This window comes from Coffea arabica, chromosome 2e (assembly GCF_036785885.1).
Source record: "Coffea arabica cultivar ET-39 chromosome 2e, Coffea Arabica ET-39 HiFi, whole genome shotgun sequence".
Classification (NCBI taxonomy): Eukaryota; Viridiplantae; Streptophyta; class Magnoliopsida; order Gentianales; family Rubiaceae; genus Coffea; species Coffea arabica.
Genome location: NC_092313.1, coordinates 24,721,225 through 24,737,732, shown reverse-complemented (window position 1 = coordinate 24,737,732; position 16,508 = coordinate 24,721,225). Strand labels below are relative to the sequence as shown.

Below are 16,508 nucleotides of genomic sequence, written 5' to 3'. Positions count from 1 at the left end.
AGAAATATACATAAATGAATGAGGAACTCTTGTTACAATCCAGATGATGATTTTCCTTCTCCTACTGCTTCTATTTATACAGCCATTGAGGCGGCGGATAGCCAATTGAGGCAGTGGCCATTTCCATAACTAACTAACTAATGATTTCAGCAACTTGTATACGTAACAAACTAATTGACAGCTTAACCATTTTCACGTTCATGTTCTAATAGCACCAGCGAAATAGCTAATAGCCTTCAATCAGTTCCAGTTAATCTTGATCTACCACCCGAGGCCTATCCTTCTTGGGTAGCTTTTAATGGCCTCTGTTTTTTTGTGCACAAGACTGTCCTTGCGTAGTTATGTCTTGATAACCAATGCATGCTGTATTTTACTTTTCAACAAAAATGGATATTTTCGCGTTTACTTTGTAATCTAGTAATACATTAGTCCATGGTACTAAAAATAACATATAACTAGTATTGTAATTTTTCTGTACTCAATAAACTAGATTAATAATCAAAAAAAATTTTCTCTTTTTTTGTTTTGTTTTGGTGCTATAGGGGGGTATAAGTCCGAATTCATAGTCAAAACCAAGAATCTACCAACACTTCCCAAACCACATATGAGAGAGCTCATACTCCATAGGCTGCAAAATTGCCCAACAAAACCCAATTCAGTGTCCAATGGGTGCATTTGGATTAATTACTTTACATGCGCAGACCATGAATCAACGGTGACAGGCAATGCATGACAAGATTTTATGAGCTAAGGATTTCGATCGATGCTTTTCAGGTGGTGGACTTGGTGCACAAACAATATTAGATTCATCGGCTCCAGTCTTGAAGGCGTTATCACATTCGTCTCTGAATTTCTGGAATGCATTTTCAACATAGTTTACAGCCTCAATGACTTTCATATTCTCCAGTATTTTCTGTGGATAGATGTCCTTTGCAAGATCTCCGCTCAGTACAGCAGCCAATTGCACCAACTCTTCTTGAAACTCACTCAGCTTTGATTCTTCATTGGCTTCCGTATCTCTTAATTTTACTGGTTCCGGCAACATAACTGTCATCATGTATCATTGCAAACATTTTTTTTAGAGTCAAATTTTCGACCTGCAGAACTTCTTTTTTTTTTTTTTTTTCTGACTATCCTGTTCCGTAAAATATTTCTCCTCCCTTTTTCTAGAATGTGGAGAAATTTGATGATTACTAAGTCAGCTTGAATTCAGTGAGCTAATAATTCTCCATCTAATTTTGAAGTAGGAAATCAGAAAAAACAGTCTTTTGATAAAGTGTTGGATTTTGGGAGCTTAAGTTTGTACTAGGGGCTTGTGTTAGCAGGAGCTTGTGGTTGATAGTGATCTAATGTTTTGACCCCTGTTCCCAGTTTACACGTTTTAAAATCTAATGAAATAAAAAGAAACAATGAAAATGTTTTGGCAAGTCTCTTGATGCCAATTTTCTTGAAAATTTGACAAATTTAATGTGAACCCAATCTTTGACTAGTGAAGGGGTAAATTAATCATTTTAAAAGAAAATTATATTGACATTAAAATACCAACTATAGGTAATATCATTTGCCAAACATTTTATGCAAGAAAAAGAATTATGAAGGGTTACCTGGACAATCACTTCTGGGGCTGTCCCTATTCAGAACACATTCCAAAGTGCCTGCCCATGCATCTCTCTTTGTCAAGAACTCTTTTAAATTGAAAATCTTCTTAACAGTGGCTGGAATTGATGAATGTTCAAATTCCGATGTAGGATATGGCCCTGATGGCCCATGTAACACTGCTTTGCCAATATGTTACATTTATGCTGGTTAACAACTTGACCAGAACAAAATTAAGTACAAAACTATATGTCTAAGCACTAAAGTATTAAGTACAAAATGTTAATGCTTAACATACCAGTTCCACGTTCAATCCAGGGAGAAACCAGAATAGCTGGAACCCTAATGCCAAGGCGATCAAACCTGAAATTATGGGGTGCAGGAGCTACTTTGTCATCTGGGCTTGGAATTCCAGTGACAGGAGTTGGAACATGATCATAAAATCCCCCATGTTCGTCATAGATGATAATGAACAACATTTCATTCCACTGGGGACTTGACCTTATTGCTTCATAGACTTCTTTCACAAATTTCTGGCCTTCAGAGACATCATGTGGTGGATGATCATCGTTCCCTGGTACGAGTTTTGTTTCAAAATATCTCTGTTCAACTACTACATAGTTCGGTAGTTTACCCTCCTTGCAATGCCTCTTGAAGTCTATATCAAACTGATGAAAGTTTTTTGTGTACTTTAACTTTCTAAGATTTCTGATAAATGAAAGAAAAGTACGTTTTGTGAGAGAAAATTGGAACAAGCATCATTTTCTTATCACTGCCTAATATCAATATGGTCCTACTTTAATTTACCTTTTAGGTGACAACATATCTGGAATAGTGTGATAGCTAGTCTTAACTTCTTTAAAAGAGTTGTCATAGATGCATCAACTGTCCGATGCCAGTTACATACAACTGGTACAATGTAATCCTTTTTCATGAATGCCATTTGATGCCGAAGAACCCTCAAGAATGTGTAATTGTCTTGATCTTTGAAATTGGCAGAGATAACAAGCGATGAAAAAAAGAGGTACTTTAATTAAGTTCATGAATCACACATTTTAATAAAGTACAACCATTATCATCGGGATGGCCTCAAAAACTAAGCTAATTCTATTTTATGTAGCAATAAAGAAAATCCTCATCAGCCGTTGCATTATAAAATCACAGAAGTGCATCTCTCAAAAAAAAAAATCATAGAAGTGCATGCTTTTTTTGACCCGATTTACATTGACGATGACGCCTGCTTTGGATATATCCAACAGTCTCTACCAACTATCATGTAATCACATCATTATACTATTCCTTTAGACTGAATCTACTAGTGAAAGCACATCCTCTAGGCTCTACCTGCTCAACTAAGTTTAGTAACAGGCATTTGGAGCTTAAGAAAGAAAAGAATTCAATTCACTTAGTCTCATATCACAATGTAACCTTGCTGATTTGCAGAAAATAATGCAATGCATAAAGACCCTTAAAAAAGACTTTTGCATTAAGTCCATCTAATTCAATCATTATCCTAGTTAGGTGGCTATTAAATCAGTGTACAGAGAAGGGGCTGCCTAAAGTCATTGATCTGATTAAAGCATCATTTCTAATTCGTCCCAATGAGAGAGTCAATTGTACACGGTGCAATAACTTTCTTTACTGTGGAAAAAGTTTCCCCCAAAATCGTCAAAAGCAGCCAAACACCATACGTTGACAAATTGGCCCCAACAATGAAAAAGGCAAAGCGGCCAGAGGGAAAAAGAAAATTACTGCGAGAATTTCAGAAATAAGTTAATTAAGGGAGAAAAAATTGCATCAAAAACAACTCATAGTTACCTGAAGAAAAGTGTGGACGGAGGGTACTGATGATAAATCCCAAAAGTGCAACCACACTCTTCCAGGGACTCAAAAATTGTTTTCTGAGGGTATCCCTGAATCAGCATCTTGGTATCATTTGCAATGGCACCATAAGATGTAGCAGAGTGGATAAATAGCCTATTTGGTTGTGTTAAAGTAGGAATTGACGAAAACCATCTGTCACAAACAGCAAATTCTGAAATCAGCTCCTTGTAAACTGTCAATGACTCTGGTCTGAATCCATTCATTACTATCTCAGCCATCCCTTTCTGTATCCTCTCAGCATTCTGTGCAAAGCCTTCCATTGTAGGAGGAAGGTTTTGGGAGGCTGAAGATGTTGAGGATTGACCACCAGTCCACGGCACACCAAAAACTTGCTCATATATTGCTTCAAATGAATGGCCTGGATCTGGCTCGACATTGCCAGATTGATCACCGAAATAGATGCAGTTTGAGTCGGGATCAGAGGTTGATAGGGGGTTCGATTCAGTTCCAGTTACACCGTCAATTTCTGTATTGAGGGACTTCATCCATCCTAGCATGTGATCGAATGATCGATTTTCTTGGACTAAAACGACTATGGTTTTGATGGGATACTCCATATCAGGCTCAGGCATTATTACAGGCTTTCTCTGGGGACTTTGACTAAAAGATTTAGTGAAGCTTTCGAGTATGATCAGAATTCAGAAGATATGGAAGAGGAAGACATCAATAATTCGCACTCTGTTATTTATACATAGCAGTTGAAAGGCAGAAACTTCAGAAGCAGCTGCCAAAGCAAATATATACCCATGGTTTTTTTTCTTTTTGAATGTTGATGGTATTACAATGAACTGGCAAATAAAGTAACAAGAATTGGCTTCAAATCGTGATTGTATATCACTTTCCTTTAGGCTTTATTTATCCGGTATAATGTGCAATAACCTTTGACAAATATCCTTTAGGATAAAATGAAGTTTGTTTGTCTTAAACTCTTGCACAAAATAAGACAAACCCTCTTAAACTAAAGAGTATTTTTTTAGAGAATTCAAAGTAGTAGAAAAGTGATTTTCTGTAACAAAATACTTTCTACTTGTCCTCTTTATATAGGAGAGATTGTTTAAGAAACAAATAAACTTAATAAATACTTATATGAACAAATTCAAGGTATTGTGTACAAATTCATGCACTTAAATTCATGCATCACATAATTTTATGATCAAAGACATGAATCTGTCGTTACATTCAAGAATTCTCACATACATGAATATCCATTTATCACAATGTATGTACATTTTTTAATCAATTGATTCATGATACAATACATGTACGTACATCCTAGAATCACTAGATACAAATTTTGAAAATTTCTAACATTGAATGACATATCGATGGTTTTTGACACATATGGCAACACAGTATATTAGTTTCTAGAGCTTGTTTCTATTATCTGGAGCTTACCAACCAAGACAAGTACAGCGTAAAGCAAATTTGTCAAGCTTTGAATCTCCACTTTCAATTTCTAAGTATTTGCTTATTAGGCTTTTTGAGTCAAGGAGGTGAATTAGTTTGAGATGCATGTAAGTTAACTCTAGAGACTACCTAACTCACCATTTAGCCAACAAGAAAAGGCACACACTACATGCAACATGTGAATTGATAGACAATATAAACTTATAAACAAAAAGAAATATAAGTAAATTACTAAAATAGTTTAGGATAATTATGCAATGACATCAGGCAAGTTAATATCAATTACTAACCACACCTAATTTTCTTGGCATTTAGCATATTGGAGAAGTATTTGATATTTGATAACTGTGGTTCTTACTTGGTTTGTCCTTCTTGATATACCTATATTTTACAACTCTATAAGGCCTCTTTAATGAGGATAATGCAAAAGATTTGCTTGTTTGATAATTTTTGGTTGATTTATGTCATTAAGATTTGCTCTCCTTTTAATTTCCTCCATATCGTGTTGTGCTAAAAAAAAAAAAAAAAAAAAAAAAAGCAAGTAGACATTCACCTTGGAAAAGCCACCGCATACATGGAAAACCTTTTGTTCTTTAAAAGAAAGTATTTGTCACACAGAAAAAGTTATCCTCTTCCCCTTTACTTTGATATTGTAACGTCAATAGCCCTCCTTAAATAGTGATGTAACGCAAGTAAAATCACCCTTGAGCTCGCAAAACTTTCTTAAATTTGGAAACAATTTTTAGATGAGATAGCATCGACAACTTTAATCAATAAAATTTTTCTATTTTCTTCAACAGAGAAGTATTGCTATCATTCACTAACATTGAAAAGATTTTCTATTTTCTATTTTCTATTAGAAAAGAAATTGACTAAGATACATCATCAACAGCATCAATAAAATTTAACGACTGCCAATATAAAATTGTTGCTACAATGAGAAATACAAAAAAAAAAAAAGGAAATAATGATAACTCATACAGGATTTTCTTCTAGTAATACTATGTAAAAGGGTTTCATCAAAACCAATTTGATCTATTTAATATTATAATTGCAGATAAAAAATTAAGATGATGTTGGTTTCCAATCTAACATTTACGTAATTATATGATGTCAATCTAAAAGGATTAAATGTCTAACAAATGAAAATAACATAAAAAAAAGGTTAGATGATCAAATTCCCAATATATCTGAAAATTTGCATCAGTTATGGAAAGGGAGAAAGTCAAATTTAAGTTATTTTAGAGTTTTAGACTGCATGGCATATTATAGAGTCCATGCTCAAAAAAAAAAAAAAAAAAAAGATTTGGGACCTAGACCACTGAAACCGGTATCTGTGGGATGCTTATAGATTCCAATGTTATTGTGTAATCAAGAGATGTTCAATTCTTTGAGAGGATGTTTTTTGAATATCTTTTGGCTAACATGGATCCGAACGATGAGAATCTCTCAAAAATGTTGATCCTTTCAAGTAATAAAAGAAAATTTTTTGGGATATTTTTCAAAAATTTTACTGTAACAATGTATTTGAAAAACTTTTACTATAGATTATTAGGGTGTTTTGAGAGGTGTTCCCGAGAATGTATTTTGGGTGTTTTTGAAATTTATAATTTTTTGTGTATTTAAAAAAAAAAACACCACCATCACTCCTTCCCCTTTCTTCCTCCTCTGTGTTCCCTCGCTCTCTTTCTCGCTCTCATTCCTCCTCTTCTCTCACTTTCTCTTTCTCCCCCTCATTTCTCCTACTCTTTCTTTCTCTTCCTCTTCCTCCCCTCCTTTCTTGTTCCTCCCTCCTCCCCTTCCGTCCCCTCTCCCTCCAATGGTAGATCGCGACCAAATCTCACCAGATTTGAGATCTGCTCACGGTCAAAGCTCTAGTCATGACCAAAAAGTTGTCGCTAGAGGGGGAAGGGTGCTGACTAAGGGTGAGGGGAGGGGAGGGGAGGGAAAGGGTGGAGGAAGGAAGAAGGAAGGAAGGGAGGGGAGAGAGAAAAGGAGGAAGAGGGAGAAGGAGGAAAGAGAAGGAAGGAGGGGGAAGGTGATAGTGGTAGCGGTGGTAGGTTGTGGTGAGAAATCATGGCAGGTGGAAGAAAAAAAATGATAGTATATTTAATATTTTTGTAAGTTGTATTTGAAATTATGTGTTATTTTTTAAGTTATTTTTAAAATGTGTTACTGTAGATTTGTAGATGAAAAATAATAAACACTCCGATCCAAAGGAAAATGACACTTCTGTTGAATTTGGAAGAAGTCAAAGACAAAAAAAAGAAAAAAAACACCCATCTTCTGATTCACATCTTCACAGGTCATAATTTTCTTAGTTGAAAGCAATAGAAAATGTTTACTTGATAAGATTCCAATCTTATTATAAGTACAGAATTATTCTGATGCACCATTTTGGAGAGAAGTAGTAAATAGTGTAATGGACCCAATAGTATCTAATACTGATGGATTTCAATATGGAAATACAAGGGGTTTAAACTGAATGGCTAGCAATTTTCATATATCCATACTTTTCTTCATAGAGTAGCTAGCAATTTTCATGTTTCAAATAGATTGCGAAATTAAATTGTTCAAGTATATACTGACACCTTTTCTGCTTGGACTTGGCGGGATCATGATTTTCCATGAATTGTTGAAATAATAAATCAGAAGAATCTAGTTTTTTTTTTTTTTTTTAAAAGTGAAATCTTATCAGTTTTGGGAGCTTAAGTTTGGATTGTGGAGGTGTGTTAGCAAGAGCTCGTACGCATATATGTTATACGTTTTCAAATCTAATGCATCCACATATTTTGACAAGTATTATGCCGCAACTGGATATTTTAATGCGAGCACAAATTTCTTACATGACATAACAAATTATCCATTGAATGTGAACCCAATCTTTAATTATAGGAATCTAAATTTGCCGTTAAAGAAAAAAAGAAATTGTTTTGATACAAACCCAGTGGGTATTTTAAATTACACAACAATGCCTTTAGTTAAAATTTGTAGGCTATTGTTGCATTTTTATGAGTTCGATTAAAGTTATCCATAGAAGAAAGGCAGCACTTTTTACGGCTTTGGAGTGTTTGTTTTACTGATTTATTGGCAATGGACAAATTGCCGAAGTCCATTCTTGCAGGTGAATGTGGCGCCAGATCAATTTGGTTCATGCTTGTATCTTGAGCCAGATTTGCTCGTGAAATTCACTGACTTTTCTGGCAATTGGGCACTGAATGAGAAGAGAAAAATCACAGATGCTTGTCAGAACCTTACTAGTATAAATCGGTGTCATTTCTTTACATGAAGTGCATCAAAGCTCAAGAGAAAGATAGTACATAAAAAAGCTCAGCTGTTAAGTGAGTGTTTGAGCAGATATCTCAAATCAAGAAGAGACTTTGATAAAATTAGAGCAGATATTTCCAAGAGTAAAACTCAGTTTTGTAGTGTCTAGTATAGGTTTATTTTGTGAGTGTTGTTATTATATACATCTCGAGTATAATAAATTTATTTGTTTCCCTCCACCAGTAGTGGATTTAATTCATTAATTTGGTATTAAAACTTACCACAATACAACACAAGGGAGGGCTCTTAGTGTCTTCACTGCTGTTAGGTTCAAGATTCGAATCATGTACCTAACAATTGCAGAAAGGGTGTGGGAAGAGGTGGGAGGATAAAAAAAAAAGGAAAAATTATTTTGGCATAGAACTACTTGAATTAATATACATTGATAATGTATATATAGAAAATTAATTTATAAATACTTTAACTTGTTAATGTGAACACAATCTTTAACTAATGGAGAATAAATTTGTCATTTTAGAAAAAAGAATTTTTTTTTTGGCATATAATGACTAACTGTGACAATATCATTTGTCAAAGCTTGTATGTAAGAAAAAGGATTAAGCATGGCAAGCTGGACAATCAGTTCCGGGGCTATTCCTATTCAGAACACATTCGAAGGTGCCTGCCCATGCATCAATATTCGTCAAGAACTCCTTTCAATGGAAAATCTTCTTAAGAGTTTCTGGCATTGATGAATGTTCAAATTCTGATGTAGGATATGGCCCTGAAGGCCCGTGTAACACTGCTTTGCCAATTGTATCCAAAATCCTAGTTAATAACTTGACCTAGAAGAAATTTAAGTACCAATTAGCTATTGTCTAAACACCAAAACATTAGCCAAAATATAATGCTTCACACACCAGTTCCGCGTTCAATACAGGGAGAAATCAGAATTGCCGGAACCCCTATCACCGAAGCGATCAAATTTGAAATTAAAGGGTTCAGGAGTTACTTTGTCATCTGGGCTTGGAATCCCGGTGAGAGGAGTTGGAACATGATCATAAAATCCACCATGTTCGTCGTAGATGATAATGAACAAATTTCAGTCCAGAGTTGTGAAAGAAATCTATGGCACCATAAGATGTAGCGGAGCTGATAAACAGCGTATTTGGCTGTGTCAAACCAGGAGTTGATGAAAACCGTCTGTCATAAACTGCAAATTCTGAAATCAGCTGCTTGTAAACTGGCAATGACTCTGGTCTGTATCCATGCATTACTGTCTCTGGCAATGACGACATTGGTTTGAATCCATTCATTATCTTCACAACTATCCAATCCTGAAACCTTTCCGCATTCTGTGTGAAGCCTTCCATTGTTGGAGAAAGATCTTGGGAAGCTGATGATGACGAGAACTGATCACTAGTCCATGGTACACCAAAAACTTGCTCCAATAATATTGCGTCAAATGAATGGGCAGGATCTGGCACAACATCCCCAGATTGATCACCAAAATAGATGCTGTTTGAATCAGGATCAGAGGTTGATAAAGGGTTCCATTCAGTTCCAGTTACACCATCAATTTCAGGATTCAGGGACTTCATCCATCCTAGCATGTCGTCAAATGATTGATTTTCTTGGACTACAATACTTCTGAAGTATTTTAAGATAATCTTGCAATGACGACGTTAGGCAATTTAGTATCAATCACTAACCATTCCTAATTTTCTGGGTAATTGTATTTTAAAGTATTTGATTTTGATGACTGTGGTTCCTACTTGCACTGTCCTGTCCTTCTTGATAGAGGGTGAACCCTGAACCTAGTAAGAAGGAGGCTATTAAAGTTCTGTTGCCACCAGGTCAACCCCAATCGTTAAACAGCAAATCTACATTTTGCGACTGACAATGCCTCTTTAATGAGGGTAATGCAGAAGTTTGCTTCTTTGGTATTGTAGTTGATTTATGAAATTAAGATTTGCTTCTTTTTTTTTCCTCCATAGTTTGCTGTGTTGAAAAAGAAGGAAAAAAAAAAGAAACAAAAGCAAATAGCCAGACAGTCACCGTCGAAAAGCCAAATGAGTTTTCTGCATGCATGGAAACGTTTTGTTTTTTAAAAGGAAGTATTCGTTATACAGCTAAACTGATACTTTTCCCCTTTTCTTCCATATTGCAATGTCAATCTCCATCTTCTTAAACACTGATGTAACTCAAGTCAAATCACCCTTGATCAGGTGAGATAAATATTTTGCAATTTGCCAATTTTTGGTGCCTTATTTCTCCAAAAAATTTTCCAACAATAACACATCACTTCACATACGAACCAACTTCAACTTCTTGCAAATAGATGGACGGCTATCAATTTGCCACTCTCATTAAACATAGATTTCAAGCAAGAAAAGGTTCCTTTTTGTTTTGTTTTTTCTAATACCTGTATTTGCCTAGCTGTTTGGTCCCTTTTTGAGGCAAAATTTGTCATACTGTTATGGTATTTAAGCTCAATTCGTCAAATTGAATGATTTTATTTTCTCTCTTTTATCATTGTGATAGAAAAAAGCTAAGAAAAATGTAACGACTACCATATTACTCTAGTTGTTGCTACGACGAGAATAACAAAAAAGAACTAATAATAACTCAGGCAGGATTTTCTTTTAGTAAGACTATGGGTCTGTTTGATAACATACAAAAGTGCTGAAACTGAATCTTTTCAGATATTCAGATGTTTTGAGTGTTTGATAAATGAAAATCCATCTGCTGAATTTGTTAAGCAGTGCTGAAATTGTGTGTATTTTTTTCAGCACAAAAATCCTAATTGAATGCTTAATTCTGATAAGAATCAAAAGAATTACTTCAACTACTTTATCTTATCTACCAAATCTAACCTTGTTTGTTAATTATGTTCAAAATTCTTATCTAATTAAACAATCTGATATTCTCTATCTAACGGTTTTTAGTTTCAATTTTCTTCCTTTTTAATGATTTTCATATCTTTTCCATACTCCTCATATAATATATTTCATCTTTTATATTAATTTGATTTAAAAATAAATTTTGTCATTTTCATACCTAATAATTTTAAGTTAATTAAATCATAGGTTCTATTTCTTTTTTGAATGAAAAGATATAAGGGCTAAATTGTCATATTAAACTTATTAAGCATTCAGTTATAAATATTTATCAAACAGTATAAAGAAGTTTAGCATTAAAATTCAGACATTCATAATTTCTTTTCAGTACTTAAAATTCAGCAAATTATTGTTTCAGTATTTAGATTTCAGAATTCAAACTTCAGAATTCAGATTCAGTTTTATCAAACGGAACCTATGTAGAAAAGGTTATGTCAAAACTACTTTAATCTATTTTAGTTTTAAAACTGTTGATTAAAATTAAGACGAGGTTGGTTACTCAACCGTGTAATTATGATGTCAATCTAAAAGATTAACTGTTTAACGAATGAAATTACATTTTAATATGAGATAAAATAGGATTCACCTATACTACACCAACTATGTATACACTAGCAGGATTGTATGCATGTTACATAATTTTTATTTGAATTCAAACTCTACGTGTAAAAAAGATTAGTCCAACAAAATCATGTAAACAAAGAGTTAGATAGAGAAAATGCAGAAAGAGAGATAAATTAGATGATAGGAGCGTAAGTGAAAGGTCACGGTTGCGAGACCTCCTAGTAGTATTAAAAAATTTTGAGAAAATGGGAAATTTATAGCTGAATATATGAGCAGGCCTGAAAAGATTGCAGGTGGCTTGGTACGGGTGGTTTACAGCTCGGACTTATACACATTGGAATACGATGACTTGAGCAGACCATTAGCCCATAAATGTGTACTTTTTGGTGTGATTGTCAAATTTCCACACCATTAGACAGCTTTTATGAAGATGCAAATTGGAAATTCATAGTCCATTTACACATGGGCAGGTATGGACTGCACTTAGCCCATTGATTTTAATTATCAATACTAACTTCTTACGCTGAAAATGATCACAAAGGAGCTTGCCACATAATGCTGTAATTGGGCTCTCATTGGACTCTTAAACTAGATAAGTCTAGGCCCATGATTGAGCCTTGATCACATTCACTAATAAAAGATTCACATTTGTCACGTACGACTGAAAATTTTGGAAAACGTTTTTCTTGTGCTGGAGAGGGAAAGAACGGCTTTCCATCCAAAAATTGCCATTTGTACTTTTAGAATCCCTAAAGAAACTTTCTCATTTATAAATTATATTAATTTTCTGTACACTGACGATATGTGTCATGCATCCAAAGGTGAAAATGTATACACAGTCAGTTTATATAAGATTTACTCTTATAAATTATAAATAATAAATAGATTTGGGAAGATTAATTCGCCGGACTTTAATGCTTTGTCACAAGGAAGTCTCAAGCTCGTTTATACAAAAAAAAAAAAAGTAACTCCTTAATCATCCAATGATTAAATTATATCTAAATATGATAGTGCACGAATGATTGCCTGCTAAACGAATTATTAAAAGATTCTATAGACTCGAAAAATATACCTGAAAAATTATTGATTACCTTGATATTTAAAAAAGTATGGATCTATTTTTTTTTTAATCTAGTCACTTCCTTTGTGCACACCAAATGCCAACAAGTAAAGGGTGGTTGGAACTGTTCTTGTACTTTACTAGTAGTAGTGTTCTAAAACTTCCATCTATCTCCAATTGTAAAGCATAGGTCCACAAGTATTTGACAAAAAAATAATAATAATTAAAAGGATGATTGCATCCATTCCCGAGGACAGCATTTTATGGCAAAATCATGTAGTAAATAGGTAGCCGTACGTCAAATAAGAAAAATATGCAAAATGCCATCAAAGTGGTCAATTAATTATGGGTAGGCCAATAATTGACAAGTGCCTACTTGGCCTTTTTAACTTTGTAAATTTGTATGTTAGGCATGAAGCTGTAACTAAACAATTAAAGAATTAAACTGAAATTCCATGATACTGCATGATCTTTTCTTGATGGGAAGAATCATACCATAATCACTAGCGGCGCACATTCATAGAATTGACTTCTTTTTTTTTTTTTTTGGCTTGATCTTAGTTTCGGTTTGCAATATTCAGGCAATGTAGATTTGGTAATTAGAACAAAGATTAGAATGCAAGTTAAGTAAGGTTGGAAAAATGTTCAGAAAAGAACCCTATATTTGCCGAATCTATAAGCAAGCTATAATGAGCTAGAAGTATTGAGAGAACATGACGCTAATTCTTGAAAATAGACAAATCAAGAAGTAGTTTACCAAACAAATACAATATTATTCCATAGCTTTGGACAATTATTAATGGATTGGTGTAGTTCACTTGTGCAATGGTTGGGTCACCATCCCACGTCAAAAGATCGTGGGATCTTTACTCTGGGTTTAAGGTTCATGGGAGCACTTTCCTATCACCAATTGGTTGGATGGGTGTTTCTTGTGGGTCCCCTTTAGATTACCTTCGAGTCGCTCTTTCGGGTTATTCCCGTGTTTGTTCTAATTGAGTGCATGTGTGTGTTTATTTCAGTTGCTTAAAGTTCTAATTGAGTGCGTGTTTGTTCTAATTGAGTGCGTGTGTGTGTTTATTTCAGTTGCTTAAAGTTCTAATTGAGTGCGTGTGTGTGTTTATTTCAGTTGCTTAAAAAAAAAAAGTAGTTCACTTGTGCACTTGTTAATTTTCATATTTTGGTGAATTTGAACAATCTTTGGAACTGTAGATTAAAGAAATTAGTATTCACAAGAGCTAGCAGTTTTAGCTGGGAATGATATGATTCTTGCCTTTATCTTGCCTTGTAAAATTGAATCTTCCTGTGGAAAAAGATCTCTTCATTACAGCAGGAACTCTTGCTGCTAAATCGCAGTCTTTGCTTCTATCTTTTTGCTTGCTTTGTCCCTCCTGCATCCCTTTTGAAGAACCAATTCCGATCCCACCGTCTGAGTCTTCTCGATCATGTTCATTGGTTCTCAGGCTATCAGCAACCGGAAGATTGCGCCGACGAGAAAATGTACCCAAAGACATCGATCTTCTGAATTGTCTTGCATCTTCTCGGTCACCAATTATGCAGTTTCTGGAGTCAACATTTTCCGACTCATTGTCAAATTGGAGAGCATCCTTAAAAAGAATATCTGAAACGAGGCTAATAGAAACTTCTTCTTGATGAGTACTCCTCTCTTGATGATCCTCTACCACGAATATCAGATCATTTTGTCTCTGGATTTCGAGGGAAGATATGTTGAGGGTGGTCAAGGAAGTTTGAGAACTTGGAGCCGGAGGAGGCAGGGTTGGAATAGCAGGATTTACATTGGCACGGCAAAGAGGACAATTGGAGTGAGATTTCAACCATGCATCAATACAAGGAAGGTGAAAAGCATGACAACATTTTGGCAACAATCTGAGGCTTTCATCTTCCTGAAACTCATTTAAACACACTGCACATTCCGTCCCTTCCACCAATCCATCGCCTTTCTTATACCTGAAAACTGTTATAGACTTGATAAGTGCCTCGTCTAAACCAGTTGTAGCAACCTGCCATTGGTCATGAGTCACTTCATCATGGTGAGCTTCAAACTCAATGTTTGAATTTCTTGATCTTCTTCTTCTGCAATATCTGGTGACAATGGTATAGTAGCTCACTAGAAGGAAAGCGCTCGCCAATATACCCAGGATTGCTATAATCAGAGGGGAGAATGTGGTGCCTGAGCCATCATCATTTCCAAGAGGAGGAGGAGGAGGGAAGATTATGTAGCACCATTGAGGACAATATATGCTGCAAATTCCCTGTGAACAATCCCTATAAGTATCATATGGTGCCCAGGAAATTGGCCTCCCCACAGATCCCATGTCCAAAATTTTATGGCCACTAAAATCTGCAATAGCTTATGTATGGTATTTCCATAATTCACATGCCATCAACATAGGCATGCTTTGCAAGAGAAATGAGAGATGAGTAGGTGCACAGATGAGGAGTCTAAGGAAAGAGGGCTTAGAGGGCAAGGGAAGCAAAGAACAGGAGGAGATGGAGGTTGAGGTGTACTTTCCACTGTTGTTTCTTTTAGGAGTGACTTTAGCTTCCTCATCTTCTTTCTTTTTATCTACTTGGCTTTACTTAAAGCCTCCTCTTTTGCATTTCTTTTTCCTCCTCCCCACCTATGATGATTTGTTGACCAAAGAGATGATATTGGTTGGGTTTCTGATGAAAGTGATTAATAAACATCCTGTTACCGTCCAAGTTAGTTGATGAATCTGGATATGTGGAGTGCACCGCACCTCCAAACCACAACAACAAAAAAGTGTTGTTGCCCCACTCAAGAAAGTGACACAAGAAATGTTGCACAAACACTCGAGCAAAAGCATTGATAATCAATTTTCTCTAGGCTAAGAACTACTGGGATTCATCAAGATCCATAAATTAAGTGAGCACATTATTATATAAGATTAGTTTCCTTTAGAAATCAATTAGTTAAGGAAAGGAATATGATACTCCATCCACTATAATATTCTTGAAAACAATGGTTTTCTTTTTCTTATTCTGTTTGTTGCACCGTCTCAAAGTTCAGAAAAACAATTCTAATTAAAAGAAGCAGAACCTTCTACCATACAAAAAGTTACCCTTTTATCAGACAATCATGCACTGCCACACGTGGACTTCAGAGGTTGGAACTTGGAGGTAATGAACCAAATTCACTTACAATCCTAAATTTAGTTCAATATGTTAGTAGTTCTTTCTGGTCTAATTTGGGATGTGTAGATGACACCTGAATCAAATCTTGTGTAGGAATTGGTTCTTGAAATCCTTGATACGTTCTGTATTTAGCATTTGCCCTGTAAAGATCCTGAAACTGAAGGAAAATGATTTATTTCGCCATTCCTGTTTAGGATTATCCTCCATACTCGGCTGTCCTTGCAAGCTGCAACCCTGCTAGGATTTGTCTGCATCGCTTGTGATTGAAACGCAACAATACAGAACTTTTTCCTTTCACAATTAAAATCATTAAAATGGTGGAGAGATGAACTAAGAGGAACTACAGGTCCTAAAGGCTTTTACTAGGGTTCAAGATCAATATTTATCTACCAAACCTCTTCAGTTCAGATTACACCATCCCATAACACTTGTGAGGTGATTGATTTTTCTTCCAATTAGTTATCACTTATCCTACCCTTGTTTTCACCTACCCTAAGACAGTTTATATGAAAACGGGTCCAAAAATTGCTGATAAGATGGTTGAATTAGGCCACCCTGTGCTGCTACACCTAACCCCTTCCGTTGGGTAGTCATGTGGAAAATTCCCCATTCTAACAACAAAATCACATGGAACTAGGCAGTGGCTGCACCATGCC

The 16,508-nt window shown here is 35.2% G+C and overlaps 3 protein-coding genes across 3 annotated transcripts; all 3 read right to left on the bottom strand.

Annotated features, from left to right (window-relative positions):
* Positions 1-636: 636 nt before the first annotated feature.
* Positions 637-4,273, bottom strand: LOC113729258 (non-specific phospholipase C3-like). Its single transcript, XM_027253577.2, has 4 exons — positions 3,415-4,273; positions 1,895-2,304; positions 1,605-1,775; positions 637-1,047 (listed from the first exon to the last, which is right to left on the bottom strand). The coding sequence occupies exons 1-4, from the start codon at positions 4,050-4,052 to the stop codon at positions 710-712; spliced, it is 1,557 nt and encodes a 518-aa protein (XP_027109378.1). The 5' UTR covers positions 4,053-4,273; the 3' UTR covers positions 637-709.
* A 4,557-nt stretch (positions 4,274-8,830) lies between these two features.
* Positions 8,831-10,699, bottom strand: LOC113728799 (non-specific phospholipase C3-like). The gene has a single exon (XM_072081433.1). It carries the CDS (start codon positions 9,765-9,767, stop codon positions 9,213-9,215), a length of 555 nt encoding a protein of 184 aa, XP_071937534.1. The 5' UTR covers positions 9,768-10,699; the 3' UTR covers positions 8,831-9,212.
* A 2,623-nt stretch (positions 10,700-13,322) lies between these two features.
* Positions 13,323-15,328, bottom strand: LOC113732101 (RING-H2 finger protein ATL52-like). The gene has a single exon (XM_027257722.2). The coding sequence runs from the start codon at positions 15,009-15,011 to the stop codon at positions 13,923-13,925; it is 1,089 nt and encodes a 362-aa protein (XP_027113523.2). The 5' UTR covers positions 15,012-15,328; the 3' UTR covers positions 13,323-13,922.
* Between the last annotated feature and the right edge of the window lie 1,180 nt (positions 15,329-16,508).

Excerpts from the sequence above, each read along its gene's own strand:
- LOC113729258 (XM_027253577.2), bottom strand. The coding sequence starts at position 4,052 with ATGCCTGAGCCTGATATGGAGTATCCCATCAAAACCATAGTCGTTTTA. Across the intron at positions 2,305-3,414 it reads CCGTCCACACTTTTCTTCAG|AAATCTTAGAAAGTTAAAGT; the intron begins GTAACTATGAGT and ends TTCATTTATCAG. Across the intron at positions 1,048-1,604 it reads CCCCAGAAGTGATTGTCCAG|TTATGTTGCCGGAACCAGTA; the intron begins GTAACCCTTCAT and ends ACATGATGACAG.
- LOC113728799 (XM_072081433.1), bottom strand. The coding sequence starts at position 9,767 with ATGCTAGGATGGATGAAGTCCCTGAATCCTGAAATTGATGGTGTAACT.
- LOC113732101 (XM_027257722.2), bottom strand. The coding sequence starts at position 15,011 with ATGGGATCTGTGGGGAGGCCAATTTCCTGGGCACCATATGATACTTAT.